Source organism: Orycteropus afer, unplaced genomic scaffold, assembly GCF_000298275.1.
Source record: "Orycteropus afer afer isolate SDZICR_OR568_19922 unplaced genomic scaffold, OryAfe1.0 scaffold00009, whole genome shotgun sequence".
NCBI classification, from domain to species: domain Eukaryota; kingdom Metazoa; phylum Chordata; class Mammalia; order Tubulidentata; family Orycteropodidae; genus Orycteropus; species Orycteropus afer.
In genome coordinates this window covers 14,681,740-14,702,338 of record NW_006921596.1, presented here as the reverse complement: position 1 = coordinate 14,702,338, position 20,599 = coordinate 14,681,740, and the positions used below count along the sequence as shown (strand labels likewise).

General features: G+C 34.6%; 1 protein-coding gene across 1 annotated transcript in view; it reads right to left on the bottom strand.

The window, feature by feature from the left end:
• Positions 1-20,599, bottom strand: part of CHD9 (chromodomain helicase DNA binding protein 9) — a 178,760-nt gene that overhangs the window by 60,910 nt on the left and 97,251 nt on the right. The window contains exons 12-19 of the mRNA XM_042781796.1: positions 19,381-19,557; positions 17,276-17,419; positions 16,905-17,160; positions 15,429-15,639; positions 11,851-12,046; positions 7,980-8,147; positions 6,907-7,086; positions 1,076-1,186 (exon numbers count right to left, since the gene is read on the bottom strand). Coding sequence (XP_042637730.1) covers positions 1,076-1,186; positions 6,907-7,086; positions 7,980-8,147; positions 11,851-12,046; positions 15,429-15,639; positions 16,905-17,160; positions 17,276-17,419; positions 19,381-19,557 — 1,443 coding nt within the window. The remainder of the gene's footprint in view (positions 1-1,075; positions 1,187-6,906; positions 7,087-7,979; positions 8,148-11,850; positions 12,047-15,428; positions 15,640-16,904; positions 17,161-17,275; positions 17,420-19,380; positions 19,558-20,599) is intronic.

Genomic DNA, 20,599 nt, shown 5'->3' with positions numbered 1-20,599 from the left:
AAGTACCATGGACTGCTAAAAGAACTAACAGATCTGTCCTGGAGGAAGTGCAGCCAGAATGCTCCTTGGAAGCAAGAATGGGCCAGACTTCGTCTCACCTATTTTGGTCATGTTGTAAGAAGGGACCATTCCCTGGAGAAGGATGTCATGCTTGGTAGGGTGGAGGGTCGACGAAAGAGGGGGAGCCCTTCAACGAGATGGATTGATATGGTGGCTGAGATGATGGGCTCAAGTATAGCAGGGATTGTGGGGCTGGCGCGGGATCGGGCAGTGTTTCGTTCTGCTGCGCATGGGGTCGTTATGAGTCGGAAACGACTCGACGGCACTTAACAACAACAACAACATTTTTAAAGGCCATCTATCAAAAGACGATCTGATGCATCAATACTTAACAGAACGATAATCATTTAGCTGTTATTTTGATCCCTGTACAATTATTAGACAGATATCTTAGTATTCAATTATAGCTCCCTTGCCTTTTTCTTTAGATCTAAGAGAAGTCATTAAGGAAACATCTTAAAAATCCACTTTATTTACTATGTTTTCTTTTCCTTTTGTATTTCCTTGGATCCATGTAATGGCACCTTACAGTAAACCCGAGTATCAAGAATATAAAGTAAAAGAGCAAAATATATATAACCTATGATCTTGAAGATATTCTTAAAAGTTAAAAAAGCAAATCTATGACATACAAGGGAGCTCTGGTAGTGTAGTGCCTAAGGCACTTGAATGGTAACTAGAATGCTGGCGGTTCAAACCCACCAGCCACTCCTTGGAAGGAAGGTAGTGCAATCTACTTCCGTAGTGATACAACCGAATCCCAAAAAGGGGTTGCTATGAGTCGGGTTCGACTCGACAGCACATAGCAACAACAACAACATCATGACATAAAAAAGAAGTATTAAATTTAAGCAGTGTGTGATTTAATATGTGATCATTCTGTTACCCAAAAAAGTTATTTTGCAGAAATTTATTTCATTAACTGGCATAAATGAATACCTTTAAATATTACAATAATTTAACCAAAGCATACTCTGTAAAAGGCAATTTTTTTTAAAGAGAAAGAAATACTTACTCTGCCACTAATAGCATCTATATCTATTTCTGCTTTTTTAGCCCATTTCTGCCAGAAATTGGGATCATCTAAGGAAATATCTGTTCGGTTCCCAGAGGCCACAAAACTTGCCTGAAATACATAAGGCAATTTTTAAAATGTTTTGATGCTTGGAGGAAAAACATCAATGAAAGTGATAATCTCTTCACACTGACTGTGGATAGAATCTGAATTCAGCATAATACATTCAAAGGATACTTCAACTATAATGGTTTGAAACAAAGCACAGTATCTGTTTAAGGTAGAAAGCTTCGTACCAACACAGGTTAGAATTATAGCAGCAGAGTTAAGTAACTTATTACTATCTATTAACTATTAAACTTTTGGCAAGGAAGGGTCAAATCTTATTGGCCAGAAAATGACACAGGACAGAGATATGAATTCTAAAGACACTAAACAAATACTGAGATATTAGGTTAAAATAAGAATTTAAAAATATGCCGGTATTACCCAGTTCCATTTTCTGGTATACTCCTATTTTATTTCCATAATATCTACAGATGGACACCTACCCTTATGAAAATGCAATATAGAAGAAAATAAATGAAACAAAACAAAAACCCAACTTTTTTCTTACCAGGAGCTCCACTGGCAGAGTGCTAAAGCATTTGACTGCTAACCAGAAGGCTAGCAGTTCAAACCCACCAGCCATTCCTCGGAAGGTAGGTTGGGCAATCTACTTTTCTACTGATACCATCTCAGAAACCCAAGGAAGGGTCACTATGAGTTGGATCTGATGTGATGGCAGTGTGCTTTTTTTTTTTTTTTTAAACCACAAAAATACTGTATCATAATTATAACATTTAAGAAAATAGAGGAAGAAGAAGAACATATAAATATTTTCTTAAACATTGTAGAAGCGATAAAATCTTATCATTAGAAGAAACTTTAGACATTATAGTTCAACACTATAATTTGTGAATAACCATAATTTTCAAAGTAAGCCCTGAAAGTAGATAATGCCAAATCAAAGAAAAGTCTAAGTGCTTTACATAAATGAAAGAAGCAGTGAAAACACAAATGCTTTAAGAAAGAAAAGTGCCTAGAAAATGCACGCCAAATCTCGTAACAATGCATGGAATATGGTTATACAGAAAAATGTTTAAAGGAGAATATAAATGGTAAGTGACTTAATGCCTAGTTATCTTGACTATGATCAAAACATTAAAAACCTTCATTAAATTCTTTTCCTTAGTGGAATTTAAAAATGTAGAAAATTATATATTTAAAAGGATAAAACAAATGTCAAAAGAAAATAACTCATTTATGACATTCACAATAATTGAATTTGAATACTGGATAACTGATGATATTAAAGAGTTACTGTTAATTTAACTTTTAAATGTGAGAACAGTATTACATTTATGCTAAAAATGGTTTTATCCGTAATGATACATATGAAACCATTTATTAGAGGATATGATGACATACAGATGATATGGTATCTGGGATATATTACAAAATAATATGAAAGATGGGTGAGGTACTTGTGAAAGTTTAGCATGATTTGATAATAAAACCTAGTTCAATTATAATATTCTGTCTACATATGTATTTCATAAATTATAAAACTTCTTTAAAGAACAAAATTAAAATCTTAAATGCAAATTGCTGAACATTTTTGGTCATGACATTGCTTATCAAATAAATACATTCATTTTATCTAGTATTCTTTTGAGAGTGGGTTATTAAGAAATTTGTACACAGCAAGTTGTTGCTGTTATGTGCCGAGTCGTACACAGCAAGTATTTAAGTAAAAAAAGTGTTTAAAAGTGTGAATTATACTAATATATTTATAAAACAGAAGAAGTAACAGAAATAATTGTTTTAATGAAATCTATTTAAATTCCTTATCTTCATGGCAGGATTTTCTCTTAAGTAGCTTTAATACTAAACTACTTCAAGATGACTATTCCTAAACTAGGAGCTCTAGTAGCATAGTGCCTAAGGCACCTGACTGCTAACCAGAAGACTGGAGGTTCGAACCCACCAGCCACTCCTTGGAAGGAAGGTTGGGCAATCTACTTCCGTAGTGATACTGCCTTGGAAACCCAAGGAGGGGTCACCATGGGTTAGGTTTGACTCGATGGCACATAACAACAACAGCATTTCTAAACTATTTAGATATAAAAATAAACCAAACCAAACTCACTGCCATCGAGTATATTCCAACTCATAGTAACCCCAATGGGTTTCTAAGGTTGTAAATCATTACAGAATAGATCACCTCATCTTCCTTCTGCAGACAAGCTGGTGGGTTTGAACCACTGACCTTCTGGGTTAGCAGTCAAATGTCAAAATTTCTTTTAAATGATGAATGTGGTAGGTTGAATAACAGCCTCCAACGATATCCAGGTCCTGTACTTCATATATAATTGTTTTAATAGGAGCTCTGGTGGTGTAGTGCCTAAGGCATTTGACTGCTAACCAGAAGGATGGCAGTTCACATCCACCAGCCACTCCTCAGAACGAAGGTTGGGCAATCTACTTCTGTAGTGATACTGCCTCGGAAACCCAAGGAGGGGTCACTATGAGTCAGATCCAACTCAAAAACAGTGAGTGACTCCTTGGAACCTTGTGAAAGTTATTTTACATGGCAAAATGGACTTTGCAGACATGAGTAAATTAATGATATAATATGGGGAGATTATCCTGGATTATATGTTGGGCCATAAATGTTATCATAAGTGTCCTTATAAGAGGCAGAGGGGGATTTGACTACAGAAGAGAAAAAGGCCATGTGAAGATGAACCCAGACATTAGAGTAAGGTGGCCCCAAACCAAAGAATGCAGGCAGCCTGAGAAGGTGGAAAAGATAAGAAGGGATTTTCCCTCAGAAGCTCCAGAAGGAACCAGTCCTGCCAACACCTTGCAAGACTCATTTTAGATTTCTGCCCTCTAGAACTGTAAGAAAATAAACTTGAGTTGTTTTAAGCCACTAAAGTTGTAGTGATTTGTACAAAGACAACAGGAAACCAACATAATAAGACACATCTCATGATAAACCACCTATTATAAAAAATAATTTCTAATTTAAAGGATCAAAGTTTGATAAAATAAAAACTAGACAGCAATCATTGCATAAAAGTAAATATATTATGACAGTTAATCATGCTGGTATGAATGAATATCTACAAGAGATTAACTAGGTTCTAGTAATCCTTTAACTATGAGGGGACTTCATTTTGTTAACTCAAAAATCAATTTCTTATAAGTTACTTTCAAATATTTATCAACATAAACTCATCAATTTTTAGGAACTTTGAAGTTCACTGAATTAAGTTTATATAGTTTTATTTTGTACTATAGTTTCACTAGTTTAATAATCTAGCAAATGAGCTTTGTATGAACTGGAGAACATTTAAAATGAAAAGGCATTAAATATGAAAAAGGTAACTTGGTAACTGAAGCAATTTCCCTACAACAAACTAAACTTCATGATTAGCTTTTGTTACATTCATTATAAGAGAAAGGATAAAATTTATTTCCCAAGTAAAACTTTCTAAAATTGAAAATAATTCAAAACACAATTATTAGCTGACATATAACCTATTTTCAAGATTCATTACACATTTTCTAGGATTGTGACAATGGATTAAAGCCTACAAAAATAAAATACTTGTTTCAGAAAAGGGCATCAAATACTGAGTTAGTGATTGTTTTCAAATGTTAAATCCTAATATCCTAGCTTCTCAAAAATAATTTACCTTAAAATGCAGCATCCATTAACTATTTGCAAGAAAGGCTTTTAAATGGTGAAATCCATCTTCCTACAACCCAAATCCACTGCTATAAGGTTGATTCTGACTTATAGGAATTTTTTTTTATGGACAGAGTAAAACTGCACCCTAGGATTTCTAAGGGTATCTTGGAAATCTTTATAGTAGCAGACCACCTCATCTTTCTCCGTGGAATGGCTGGTTCAAACCACTAACCTTTCAATAAGTAGCTAAATGCTTTAACCACTGCACCACCAGACCTCCTTCCTACAACAGACTGCAGCAAATGAAGAAGGAGGAAAATGCAGAAAAGAAGCAAGCAAAGTGGAAAGGACAAAAACCTCTATGAATCAGTACAGGTCACTGAAATTAAAACACAACAAAAAGATACTTCTTTAGATTAAGGAAAGATATAAAAGATACTGTGATAGTTGGAGCTGTATGTCAACTTGCCTGGACCACAATTCTGTGTGGTTTAAGCAATTGTGATGTGGGTTATTCCCATGATGGGCTCAGAGGTATATGTTTTGAGTAGCCAATCTGTTGAAAGGGAATTTCCCTAGCAGTGTGACCTGCTTCCAGTATATTTTATGGACATTCCAGGAAAAGAGACACTCATCTGTGGATCAGGATCCTGTTGTGCTGCCTACAAATGTCTGTGAGTGAACAATCCACCATTTGGTCTGGAGATCTTGCATTTGTCATTCATTGGACTCAACAGCCGGTATACTGCCTGCCAACCATGAGCCTGTCAGCCCCTGCAGCTGCATGAGTCAGGAAACACCTCCAGCTTGATGTCTGATCCAAGAACTTGGGACTTACCAGCTTCTATAAGTGTGTGAGCCATTTTCCTAAGATAAATTTCTCGTTCTCTATATGTATATATACACTTTACTGGTTTTGCTTCTCTAGAGAAAACCCAGCCGAACACAGATACCGCCCCCAAAACAAAACAAAATAAACAAACACAAAAAACCCCAGAAATATAAAGTTTTTAAAAAGTTTTCTCCAAATAAGTAGATTAGGAGGACAGACAATTAATAACGCTTCCTCTCAAGACACAAATTTAATTTACTCTCTGAAATTAGATTTAAATATTAATTGAAATGGGAAATTATTTTCATTCAGTATTTTAAATTATTACAAATTAATGCATGATGACAACCTCCTAAACGATTACTCATGTTTTGCTATGACTTTGCTTTTTTTTTTTTGTTATAAAATATTTCAAACAGAAAATGAACACTAGTATAATGAATCCCCATATGTCAACAACCTATTTGCAAAAACTATCAACTGATAGTTAATTCATATTTAAAATCCCATCACCCATATCAAACCAATGTCTTAATTATCTATTTTCCCTCTTCCTTTCCGTCCTCATCCCTCGTAACCAACAAAGAAAATTTCCTTCTCTGTACAAACCTTACCTTAACATTTTGCAATAATGTATTCATACAATAGTTGTCCTTTTGTGACTGACTTATTTCACTCAGCATAATGTCCTCCAAGTTCATCTAAGTTATGAAGTGAATCACTGATTCTTCATTATTCTTTAATGTTGCACAGTGTTCCATTTTGTATATGTTCCATAGTTTGGTTATCCATTCATCTGTTGATGGGCACTTAGGCTGCTTCCATCTCTTTGCTATTGTGAACAGTTCTCTGACGAACATGGGTGAGCAACTATCTATTTGCCATGGGTCTTACCTCTTTAGGATATATTCCTAATAATGGGATGCTGGGATAAATGGTATTTCTATTTCCAACTTTTTAAGGAAGTGCCATGTATGTTTTTTTATTTCAAATCTACTGACTAATACTTATAAGTATTTCTAGTTATTACCCTTATTCCATTTAACTAGAATGTGAAGATTACATACGAAATTTGATTCCAGAGATCAGAAAAAATGAAGGAAAAGAAGGTTACCTACAGCCTTTAGGTTAATTATGTATATCTTAACATTAAGTAGATGCTTTGCAAATAATTAGTAATTAAGAAATAGCTAAATTTTTTCAGTAGTGAAGATGTGAACATTGATGGCATATTTATAAAATAGCACTCATTGTTACCTTGGCAAATGTTGACCCACGTCCTTCTGATTCAATTGTTATAGTTTTTGTACGACGTTGTAAAATTTGATCAATATCCTCCTCACAGAATTTAGAGCCTTCATCCTCTTCCTCCATAATGGCACCATATGCACCTCTCCGAAGAAGGTCTTCTATTTCTTTTTTTGAAAGTTGTTGAATCTGAATAGAAAATAATTTTGGTAATATATATATATTTTAAAAGTTCATAAAATAAGAAAATATCTGTAAAAAATGTCAAGGAACACAGAGTTAATGTTAAATTGTGCTTGGGATTTAGGATGCAAATAAAAGAAAAGTCTAGGAAAAAACACAGTGTGAAATTGTTCATTCCTTACTGAGTATCTTTAATATAAGAATTACCCATATAATATAAGAATTACCTAAAGGAGCTCTGGGGGTGCAGTCCAAAGGCATCTGACTGCTAACCAGAAGGGTGGTGATTTAAACCTACCAGGCCATTCCACAGAATGAAGAGAAGGCAATCTCCTTCTGTAAAGATTTACCACCTTGGAAACCCAATGTGGGTCACTGTGAGTCAGAATTGACTTGATGGCAGTGAATTTCTTGGTTTGTTTGTTTTAATATCCCTAAAATGTCTTTAATAAAACAAAGTCTAAGAGTACAGTAACTTATTAAAATTCTTTTTGGTCCTAGAATTCAAATATTGTAGCAATAACAACTACAAGAATCTTTAGAGGAAAAAAATGCCATGCCCCTCCCCAAAATTATTTACATTGAAACAAAGCCAATGCTTATAGTTTGACATTGACAATTACTTTGAAAAACATTTATGGAAATAATGCAGAAACTACACAAATTTTATTTTGTTATGTCATAATCCACATCTTAAAAAGAGAGCAAATAACAAAGAGCAAAACAGGGCAGGATTCAAAAGTATTAAGTAAGCACAGTTCTATCCTGAAAATGTCTCTTCTTGAAATATTATTATTCAGTATTCCGTATGATGCAAAATTAAATAAGCTACCCAAGGTAAAATTAAACGCACTGGAAAATAATGCAAAAGCTCCAAGTGAAAAAGAAAATATACATACACCACCAACATTACTCTCTCTTCCACTCATGCTCTGTAAGACAGCCTTGTCTAGACCCAGTTTCAGACTGGCTCGGTCAAACATCTCTCTCTCGTAGGAGTTACGAGTTACCAGTCGGTAGACTTTAACTGCTTTGTTCTGACCAATTCTGTGGCAACGTGCTTGGGCCTATAAAAAAAGGAAAAGTTACTGATTCAAGTTATTTCACTATTCATTTAATAGTGGATTATCATGAAAGATATCAAAGTATACAAGGACTTTTAGACACCCTTCCTTTTGAACTACATAAAACACATTTCCAGAAATTAAGATAGGATTTCATGAATGAGAAAGGATGCCCCAATTTGCAGTAAGTTACAATTTAAGGTTACATTTCAGAGAGTTCAAATTCATGAACAGTTTTCTAAAGAGGGTGCTGTCAGTGAAATTCTAGAAAGGCATATAAACCCTATGAAAAGATTTTTTAGCTGATAGCAACTAAGGTGCAAAGACTTAAAATCCAACCCTAAAACATGTATATTGTTGATAATCTTTTCTATGTATTTTAGGTAAGGAAGGTGAACTTGAGAGAAGGAAAAGAAACAAATTATAACCCCTAAGGTGAATAACAATGGAGACTTAAATTTATTTAAACAGAGATTCTTCAATATTTAGAAATGCTGGAAGCGAGGAGGATGGCAGAGACCACATAAAAGCTTTATATCGTGTCCTACCAAACTTAAAATTTATATACATTTTCTAGCTGCCATCTAGATGCAACGATGGGTCTCTTCTTGTCCAGAGCAAAGAAGAATGAAGATAACCAAAATTCATGGAAACAATTAGTCCTAGCGACTGGTACACCATCCAATATTCAGCCTATACAACTATGAGACCAGAAGAACTAGATGGTGCCTGGCTACCACTGTCATCCACTTGGAAGGGATCTATGTAGGAGACCCTTAATAGAGAGGGAGAACAATGTGGAACAAAACTCAAAATAATTTGGAGGAAAAAAAAAAAATGTGGGGACCAGGTTTGCTGGTCTGACAGAGCCTGGCGGAACCACTGAGACTACAGCCCCTAGCTGCCCTTCAGGTCTGGAATTGAACCCATACCTGTGGTTTCCAGCCAAACAAAATATGAGTTGAACATTTACTTCAAGTAGATACACCCCTTGGAGAGAACAATAATGGGAGAAAGAAGGGCTGCTTATGCACAGGAAGATAGCTCAGGAGGCAGGAGTGTATGGAGGGAGGAACACTGGGAAGAGGTAACTATGGGGAGAAAGTGGGAGGGGAGCTGTTGCATTGTGGTAAACTGTGGTCAATGACATGAGACAAAGTATATGTGAACTGCTGTATGGAAAATAAATTTGCTCTGTAAATCTTTGCGCAAATCACAATAAAAAAAATTGTATAAATTTTGACTGGAAAGGCTATATAGAACCTATCTATCATCATTACCCCAAATTTTAATCACCTTTCTATCATATTGAGACAGATAAATCATTAACTGTGGCTTAAAAATTTACAAGTAGCATTAATTCTATATCCTCCATTGACATCATTATTTTTTCCATATCTACTTTGTGCTCTTTAGTACACAGAATCTTGAATGCACAACACTTACCTAGGATATGGAATATATTAGAGGCCAAAATTTTTATCAGTCTATAAACACTAAGCAAAACAAAAACAACTCACTGCTGTTGAGTTGTTTTGACTCATCACGACCCCTCCCTGGGTTTCCCAGGCAGTATGTCTACAGATGTAGATTGTTCAGTCTTCTTTCTGAGGAGTGGCTGGTGGGTTTGAACTGCCAGCCTTCTGGTTAGCAGTCAAGTGCCTTAGGCACTATGCCACCAGAGCTCCTTGCAGTTGGAAAATCCAACTGAGGGAAGCCAAAGAGAGAAGTTGGGGAATCTAGGACAGTTTCTCTAATTCCTCCTCAGACTCCAGCAATATGATTTTATTTCACATGAACTTTTACAATGTTACATCCCTTTGGTCATTTGTAAGTATAAACACACATTTCAAAGGCAAATAATTATGATACTGGTTTAACCTAGGGATTGGCAAAACAAGTCCTCTGGGTCAAATACAGTCTGTCAACAATTTTTTTTTAAATTAATTAATTTATTTAAATTTAAATTTAAATTGTGGTCTGGGTGAAAGTTGACAAAGGAAATTAGTTTTCTATTCCATAATTTATACGCATTTTGTTTTGTAACGGTAGATGCAATTCCCTCAATATTGGAACACAATACCTACTTCCTCCCTGGGTTCTGTGTTTCCATTCATTCTTCTTTTCTGCCCCTTCCTGCCTTCTGAGCTTTGCTTTGGGGCAAATGTTGCCCTTTTGGTCTTGTATAGTTGATTGTTCCCAAGGAATGGTTTATGTATTTGAAGAACAGATTTACATTTATGTAGGAATCGTTTTTTAAAAATAGTTTGTAAAGTCAAACAGAGATGTGCAACAGCAGCCCAAAAGTGGCCCACAAATAATAAAATATTTTCTATTTAGCCATCTACAGTAATAGTTTGTCCCTGGTTTAACCTACTAATTTTAGGTAAACCTTTGATATTTTGAACTAGATTAAATATAGTTAAAGAAAGTGGCAGTTTAAAAATTTGTATTTTATGAAGCCAGGTATAGTCCCGGTAACAATTTACTAATGGTGCTCTATTTATTGAAAGTAGTTACAGTACAACAACCATGGACAACTGTTTCTCTTATCTCATGTTCTATCTTCACAGCTCTCCTAGATGTTCATTTTCTACAACTTTTACCGGGTCACTCTAATTACTAACCCTATGTATTTACGAAGTTCAAGCATAGTCTTAAAATGATAGGCATGCCTTAACTTTCTACAGATAATTTTTATAAAAATCCAAAAAACAAAACTTACTGCCATTGAGTCAATTCTAACTCATAGCGACTCTCAGTGGGTTTCTGAGGCTGTGAAACTTTACAGAAGCATACTGCCTGATCCTTCATCCACAGAACAGCTGGTGGGATGAACCGCTGACCTTTTGTTTAACATTTTGCCTTAACCACTACACCACCAGAGCTCCTATTTTGTAAACAGGCATACTATAGTATACCTATATTCTGTGCATACTACAGAGGTGACAATTCAGAAGATGAAACTAGGAAAAGCAAGTAATTATTTTTGAGTAATGAATATTCTGGAACTTTTACTTACAACAAGTATGTTATTCTCAAAGGTAAAGCCTCTGAAGAATTTACATAATGTAATTTAGTAAAATATACTAAAGTATGCTTTGTATCTTTTACCATCTCATCTCTTTACAAGTCACTAAAGTATATCTTAAAAACAAGTATATTTTATTATAGTTCACTGTCATTAAATTAAAATAATTTCACCTATTTTCTTTTACACAGGAATTTTTTTTAATGCATTTTATTAAAATATAATTTATGTACAGTGAAATACACAAAACTAAAGTGACATGGGTCAATGTATTTTTTTTTGCAGTGTTCCCTTCCCTTCCCTCCCACCCCTCGCAACCAACAAAGAAAGTTTCCCTCCATATATAAACCTTTCCTTGATCCTACACAACAGTAAACTTATATTATATTTGTCCTTCTGTGATTGACTTATTTCACTCAGCATAATGTCCTCCAAGTTTATCCATATTATGCAGTGTTTTGTAGATTCTGTATTATTCTTTAGTGCTGCATAGCATTCCACTATGTGTATGTACCATAGTTTGGTCATCCACTCTTCTGCTGATGGGCATGTAGGTGCACAAGAATTTCATACAGGAACATACATATTAGGTTATCAAGATAAATTATGAGGTGAATTACCAAAAAGAGTTATATACGTGTTTTTAAAATTTTCTTAGCCAAAGAATTTATTTACCTGAAGATCATTTTGAGGATTCCAATCGGAATCAAAAATAATACACGTATCAGCTGCAGTTAGGTTGATGCCTAATCCACCAGCTCGGGTACACAGAAGAAAAACAAATCGATCTGAATCAGGCTTACTAAATCGGTCTATAGCAGCTTGTCGTAGATTTCCTCTGACTCTACCATCAATTCGCTCATATAAATATCTATCAAATGAAAATACAACATACTTAGATAGATGAAAATAATGAAAATGAAGATACACTCTATCAAAGGTAAAGTCAGCTTTCCTACATCATTACGTTTACTGTAAAATTAAGAAGTAGTATCACCCCAACAGTTCTTATGATTTTAAACTTCTTGGTGTTGGTGCTAAGGGGAAAATACATAGTAGCATAAGCATAAAAAAAAAAAAAAAAAGTCACTATATTCTTAAATACAATGGTGAGTTGTTATAGATGTACAGGAAAAAATATCATTATGATTAGTATCATTTTCAGTAATTAGAATAATAACTACTCACATTTCCATTTCCTGATAGTACTACTTTGTTGATCACATTATAATAAATGTCACAAAAGACTTTATGTAAGTATGTCTACACACTTCTCCATCTGCAGTCTGTTATTATTCTCTCAGTTGGTATGCTTCAACACTACCATCTATTGAGGGAAACTGGAATGCTGATGAATTCTTACAATAACTACTATCTAGCAATAAATATTTTAACTTATTTTATTCTTCCTTTTTAATGTAAACAAATATCAGAAATTTCAAGATATCAATAAAAACAAAAAATATAAAAAATTAATAGTTAACGAGGTATGTAAGTAGTATACATCTCACACTGGCCACAGCTCTTCTTGTTCAAGACACTTTTTTCCACATATGAATGATCAAAAGTTTCAGCAGGAGTTCCACTGTTATCGCTAAACCCACCTGAGTGAATTTCTACTCATAGTGGCACTGTAGGGCAGCGCAGAACTGTCTCACAGGTTTTAAATTTTTATAGAAGCAGACTGCCAAATCTTTCTCCTGTGGACTGGCTGGTAGGTTCAAATGGCCAACTCTTGGTTCACAACCAAATGTTTTAACCACTGTACCACAAGGCTCCTATTGCTATCTCGAGTTATCTATTGTTTTTTTCTTTTGTAAAATTTTTATTGTGATTTGGGTGCAATTTTACAAAGCAGATTTGTTTTATATTCAAAAGTTCATATATTTTCTTTTACGACACTGATTACAATCTCCACAATGTTACAGCTCTCCTCCTGCTGCCTAACTGTGGTTACCCCTTGCCTGTGTCCTTACCTATGAGTTCCTGCCAACCTGGTTTTCTCCCTGCACAAATGCTACTGATCTCATACTGCTGACAGTTCTAAGGAATGCATCTAGCTGGTGTAGTTGTTCAGTTCATAGGTTTACCCATTGTTTGGCTGAGAGCTGAGCCACATGAGTGAGTCCAATTCCAGGCCTGAAGAGGGTTTCAACAGTCTCTATCCAACTAGTAATCCTGGTCTTTATTTTTGAAATTTGTTCCACAATTCTCCCCCCACTCTATCCTGGATCTCTAATTTTGATCTCTTTCCAAGGACTAGCATTAATAGCTAGGCACCGTCTAGTTCTCGCCTCAGGGTCACATAGGCTAAGTTTCCTGTGGTCCATTGGTCCTCTGGAGTAATTGTTTCTATACATCTTTGATTTTGACTCTGCTTTGCTCCAGAGGAGAAGAGGCCAATAGTTCCATCTTAGACACAGCATGCAAGCTCTTAAGGTCCTAGTTGCTACTCATCAAAATAGCATACAGAATAATGTTTATATACTGTGTTGTGCCCACTGAGCTTGATGTCCCCTGCAACCATGGTACTGAGCCTGTAGGCCCAGTGACTTATCCCTCTAGATGTTGGGTTAATGGTTCAAAATTTATCCTAACTTTGGCCCCTGTTAACATACAAATAAGTATGTAGCCATATCACCTGCCAACCCTATGTGTAGGCCTGGATATATTCCTGTTCACCTACCCACACTTGATCTTCTTGCCAGTCTACCTATGTATCCACCCATGGATTATTGTTTGTTATTACTGATAACACAGTATTGTATATGCAATAGTATTCATCTTTGTTGTTTGTACCTCTTGTGCACCTCTCTGTGTCTTTCTTTTCCTTAGTGATATTGTGCTGGTCACACACTCTCTTGTTATATACTGTTATCTCTGTGAAACAAGGCTGTGACTTCTAACAGTGTTACTTGTGAAAATAAATAAACTTTTTTTTTTTTACCAGGATATTAATCAAAATGGAAAATATACAAACAACTTTATTTTTTTTAGAGTTTGCTGTGTTAGAGCAAGAACATTTTAAAATGGCTATTTTTAGGAAAATTGCAATTTAATTTCACTTTTAATTATATGGCATAAAATTAAGAATAGATTTTGAATGCGGCTAAAAGGAATATAACACTGACACTAAAATGTAGTTAGAAATAATAATGAAAAACAAAATTGAACAACAAAATATGTAAGAATATAAACTAATATAGACCTTTCTGTATCTATAAGGGTTAATATCTATTAACTATAATCTACAGCTATGTCTTCAGTTTCCCTTTTGTATCACTATGCTGATATTTGATTGGACCATTAATGCTCTAATGAAAGAAACACAATGTTGTAACAGAATATCCTATTTATTTAAATACTAATTGTGTTGTTGTGTTGTTATGTGCCGTCGAGTTGGACCCGACTCACAGCGACCCCTCCTTGGTTTTCTGAGGCAGTATCATTACGGAAGTAGATTGCCCAACCTTCCTTCCGAGGAGTGGCTGGTGGGTTTGAACGGCCAGCCTTCTGGTTAGCAGTCAAGTGCCTTAGGCACTATGCTACCAGAGCTCCTTAAATATTAATTAGATAGCGTTTAAGACTATCTTGCTGTCATGTATACATAAATACACAGCCATATTAAACAAATTAAAAAAGATTAAGCATGCAGATTTTATATAATTTATGGTAACAGCCAAATTTTATGAGTTAAGGTTAATTATAACAATGAAATAGATCCAGAAAAAGGTCAGAAATCACTTTTCCATTTTGAAGATGACTATCTTAAATATAAACCCATTTAAAGTGAGATGGTTACCAGAAAGTTTACAAATCATGTAAAATATACACTAATAAACTCATTCTTAGCAACAAATATCTGGCCATTTGCCAAGTTTTCTTAATGAGTCTCCTTGTTGTTGTTGTTGTTGTTATGTGCCGTCGAGTTGGACCAGACACACAGCGACCCCTCTTTGGGTTTCTGAGGCAATATCACTACAGAAGTAGATTACCCAACCTTCGTTCTGAGCAGTGGCTGGTGGATTTGAACCGCCAGCCTTCTGGTTAGCAGTCAAGTGCCTTAGGCACTGTCTCCTTAGCCCTACCTATTACTGCAAGAGATGTGTATAATAAAATACATAGAACCTAATACTGAGCAATCTTTATTCATAGGTTAAAAGGAGCTCATATTTTAGGTAAAAAGAAAAATGTGAGTAACATATACTTAGCATAATTCATGATGTAATTCAATGGATTATAGCATTCCTTACCTTTTATGGATAAGATAGTCTTCCAGGATGTCAAGGCAGCGTACCATCTGAGAGAAGATGAGCACTTTATGTCCTCCTGCTTTCATTTTCGGAAGTAATTTATCAATAAGGACCAGTTTACCAGCAGACTGGATCATTGCTTGAAGATGAAAATCAGAAGCAGCTGGATTATAAGTATCTCTAAATTCTCCAAGTATTTTCTCCTCAGCACCTGTCAAGGATAACATCAATACACAAATGCAGGCAAATCCCAATTGCTTTCTTTTTTATCCAGACTAGTGTTCCTCTGTGCTTCTGTAAAATATTTTGATAGTAATTAAACTGCTTTTATTATAATTATTTATCTTTGTAGCTAAATCTCTACCAACACCAGATTGTAATTTAACTGAGGGCAAGGAAAACATGTTAAAGATTTTCTAATAAACTCAGACAACTGTCATGATGCTTTCTACAAATTTATATTCACTAAAATTTAATGAATGCTATTAAGAAAAAATTAAAGGAACTGTAATCCTAACCCAGGTAAGTAAGCACATTTATTGCTAAACAAATATTTAATATTTAAACACTAATCATAACAATAATCATCACTCAAGAGTGATCACAATTAATCTAGATGTTTCTATGGGCATCCTACTGGCCATAAAACAAAGAAAAAAGAAAAAAATCTAAAGGAGAAGTCATGTTACAGATCCTTTATAAATACTTCCTTCAAGAGAGCAAAGACTGGTATTAAACATGCTTTCTGTCTTTCCTCAGCCTACCATAAAAGACTACCAGAAATGCAAGAAGAGATTTCAGTTATTAGGCTAAAAGATACACTGCCATGGATAAATTAAATAGGTGAGGGCTATATTCCCAGAAATAAGTGAAAAGACCCAAGTACTGCGTAGAGAGAGCTGTCAGAGAACAGAGAAGAACTTAGGAAGGAACATTAAGAATTACTGTTTTAAAGAACAAAAACTGAGTGTCCCTAATGGGAAAGGAAACTGGGAGTAAAACTAAATCCAGAGTCCTGAAGGGAGATTAAACTGGAGGAAGAATAACCAGTACCAATTAAACTGAACACAACTTCTCCTACTGTAACCAATACAAACTCATTGCCGTCGAGTTGATTTGATTTGACTCATAGTGACCCCTCTTTGGGTTTCTGAGGTGATATCTCAGAAGCAGATTGCCCAATCTTCCTTCTGAGGAGTGGCGGGTGGGTTTGAACTGCCAGCCTTTTGGCTAGCAGTCAAATGCCTTAGGCACTATGCCACCAGAGCTCCTGGGCTGACATGAGATGCTACAATAAGGTAGTACTCACTGCCTGTGGCTCTAAAACACTTACAAACCCTCAGAAATCCAGAGTGAGGAGTTACCGGCTCCTTCCCTTTCCTTGTAACAGCCACTACTGCTACAGAGGTACTTTCTTTATTCATGATTGCTTGTGAAAATAAAAAAATGTATTTGTTTATGAATTTTTCTAACTACCTTTTATAAGGTATGGATGATTACAACATTTCCTGAGCTCCATCATGGTATTAACCAAGTTAGGTACATTAGTTTGTCCTGCTCCTTTGGATAAAAATGAAAAGTTCTTTTCCAAAATAGCCCGGTAGTACTTTTTCTGAATGTTAGTAAGCTCTACTTCAATGATGGTTTCTTCCTTAGGTGCCAACTTCTTTTCCACGTCTTCTTTCAATCGTCTCAACATCATAGGTTTCAGGATAGCCTGAAGTTTTTGTACCTGTATAAAAAATAAGAAGAAGGTATTTAAACTCTATGCACACACAATTACACATGCAAACAAGTTATAATGATAAGAAATTTGGGATACTTAATAAAAAATAGCATTAGAATACCTGTTCTTCTGTTTTCAGATCCCCAAATTCTTGCATGAATGTTGATTCGGAGGGAAACCTTAAGGGTTCAAGAAAATGAAGAAGACTGAATAGTTCTTCAACTGTATTTTGGAGAGGTGTGCCAGTTAAAAGCACCTTGTGTTCCTATATGAAACAAGAATAACTCACATCAAACACCAAAGAAAAAATATTGTATGATAATTTAGGTTCTTAAATGTTTAATGTTTGAAAAGCAAGTATCTTTCTGACCATAATTTTTATTTTTAAATTGTGATTTAGGTAAAAGTTTACAGAGGAAATTCATCTTCCATACAGCAGTTCACATACAAGTTGTCTGATGACATTGACTATAATTTCCCACAATGCAACAGCTCTCTTCCCACACCCCCCCTTAGGTACCTCTCTTCCCTGTGTCCTTCCCTCCCATGCACTTCTGCCCCCTGAGCTGTCTTCCTGTGCATACACAGCCCTTCTATTATCCCATGATTGATCCCTCCAAGGAGTGTATCTACCTAATGTGAATGTTCAGCTCAAATGCCTGTCTTTTGTATGGCTGGAATCATAGGAGTGGATTCAATTCCAGACCTGAAGGGCAGCGTGGGGCCATAGTCTCAGGTGTTTTACCAGGTTCTAGTGACCATAATATTTAAGAGTTAACTCAAAATACTTTTTTACCAAAAAACCTTACTTTCCCAATCAATCACTTTTTAAAAATTCTTAATCATTATTGTAATATTTCACTTTGCCGCCAATTAGTTTTTACCTATTTATTTATTTATTTATTTATTTATTTTTAAGTTCTAAATAATTTTAGATGCTGATTTAGGTAACACTAAGAAAATAAACCTTTTCTGCTTCTATTGTATTCAACTACTCATCATTCATATAAGAATAAATTCTCAAATCATTTAAGGTCCTATTCAAGAATGTGAATGGCTAACTGGAATATGCTTCTAAACTAGAATTCCACTGAAAATTAAAGAGTGCAGTAACAGAAGAAAATAAACAGGAAATTTTTAGTAGATGCTGCTATAAACTATTATAATTTAAAATTTGATTTCACAGCTCCAAAATACACAAAGCAAACACTAACTGAATTGAAAGAAATAGACATTAGTAGTAGCAGACTTTAACACCCCTTTCAATGAAAGACAGAATAACTAAAATTTGATTTCACAATAATAAGCTCCAAAATAAAATATTTCTATAGGTATCTGTGTATCTTCATACATATGTAAATGCTAATAAGTAATACAGAAAGAGATATACCAAACTGTATATATGGAGGGTAAGAATTGGTGGTGAGGCAAAGAAAGACAGGCATTAAAAAAGGGAGCTCAAATTTTCACTGAATGTAACTCTGTATTTGAGTTATATGCTCAAGTGTTCATGTACTAATTATGTGGTTTCATTGAAAATCAGTACAAAACAAAATCTTTATCTGATAGTAGCAAACATACAAAGAAGATGATGATTTTCTAAAATTATATTCATTAATTACAATGAATATATGCTCGGACTGTAAAATGATGTGGGTATTGTATCTATCATAAATCATCTGAATTACATTATAACCTTGATAGATGAAAGGACTTTATATTAAGGAATTAATGATGTACAATTTATGGTCTTATTTTCTTTTCACTAGTACAGAGGTTTCTTTCCTTTTAATTCTAGAAATAAATTATTAAAGCTTTTTGGAGACAAAGAAGCTCTGGTAGTGCTGTGATTAAAGTACTGGACTGCTAACCAAAAGTTTGGTGGTTTGAACCCACCAGCCACTTTGTGGGAGAAAGATGAGGCAGTCTGTTTCCATAAAGATTTATAACCCTAGAAACCCTATTGGGCAGTTCTATTCTATCCTGTAAGTCTGAATCTACTCAATGGCAGTGGGTTGTTTTTTGGAGGAAAGAGCTAAAAAAAATTTAAGTCTTAAAATTTTGACAAAAAAGATTTTTCCTTACTAATTAAAGCAAGAAATAATAATTACTACTCAGATAGTATTCAGATACATTTGTTTTGTAAAATAAAGTTTTTAGCATGTGAAATTTTACTATATAGCTAGGAAACTAATTAACTCACAATAATGGCATTAAATTATTTACCAGATTCATGAGTTTCAGACCTTCCAGGAGTTTACAATTTTTGTTTTTTAATCTATGTGCTTCATCAATAATCACACACCGCCATTCAATTGCATTTAGTTCTCCACAGCCTCCAAGAATCATTTCAAAAGTCGTGATGATGGCTTGGAACCTGTAAGCTCCTCGAATGATATGCCCCTAGAAATTAATTATCAGATACAATAATCTGTCAGAATGTCTTCATTAATTGCATGTAAAAAAAAATCATGTCAAATACCATAATAGTACATCTAATGACATCTGCTATAACACATTTTCCACTGACATTTTAACATATGCATATAGTCCCTTAAATGAAGTTTTATAATTAAAGCTGCATTAGGTTGCTATGTTTTGAAGTATGTTGTTAAAATTATGCCAACACAATTATGTAATTTATAACTGTATTCCAACAAACTTTCCCTGGTAAAATGTTTGATATAATTTTTGAGAGCTGTGAATAGCAACTAGAGATGAAGACAGAAATGATCATTATAAAATCTGGTGAAAATTCAATATGAATGTTTACTAATTACAAAAAAAAGTAAGTTCAGACATAAAACAACAAATAAGTAGTTAATAGCAAGATCAGTCATCCAAATAATTTATTTAGCAAATATTTATTGAATGTTTATATGACAGACTTCATTCTAGTTCCTGGAGTTACAGCAATAAACAAAAGAGACAAAAGTAATTACTCAAGTAATTACCAATGATTCTAATGACAGACACAGCCATTAAGAAAACAAACACAAAATAAAAAGAGTAAGACAGAAGATGATAAAGGCTGTAGAGTAAAATAAAATAAGGATGTGGAACGGAAGTATAGCGACAGAGGTCATTACTGCAATTTTACATACAATGTTCGGGAGGATATTACTGAGAAGTGATACCTGACAAGGGAGAAAGCCAGGTTGATATCTAGAGAAGAACACATTAGTGGCAGAAGCAATAGCAAGTGTTTAGGCCCTAAGGTGGGAAAATCTATGGCAGTATTCAAAGAATAGCAAAGGAATGAGCATGTCTGAAGCAGAGTGAGGAGGGGATGAGGCAGATTGTGCAGAAACTTGAAAGTTATTGTAAGCACTGGCTCTTACTCTGAACAAGAAGCTACTAGAGAATTTTGAAACAAAAACTGTCATAACCTGACATATGTTTTAAAAGAGCTATGGTTGATGTGGGGAGCTCTGGTAGCATAGTG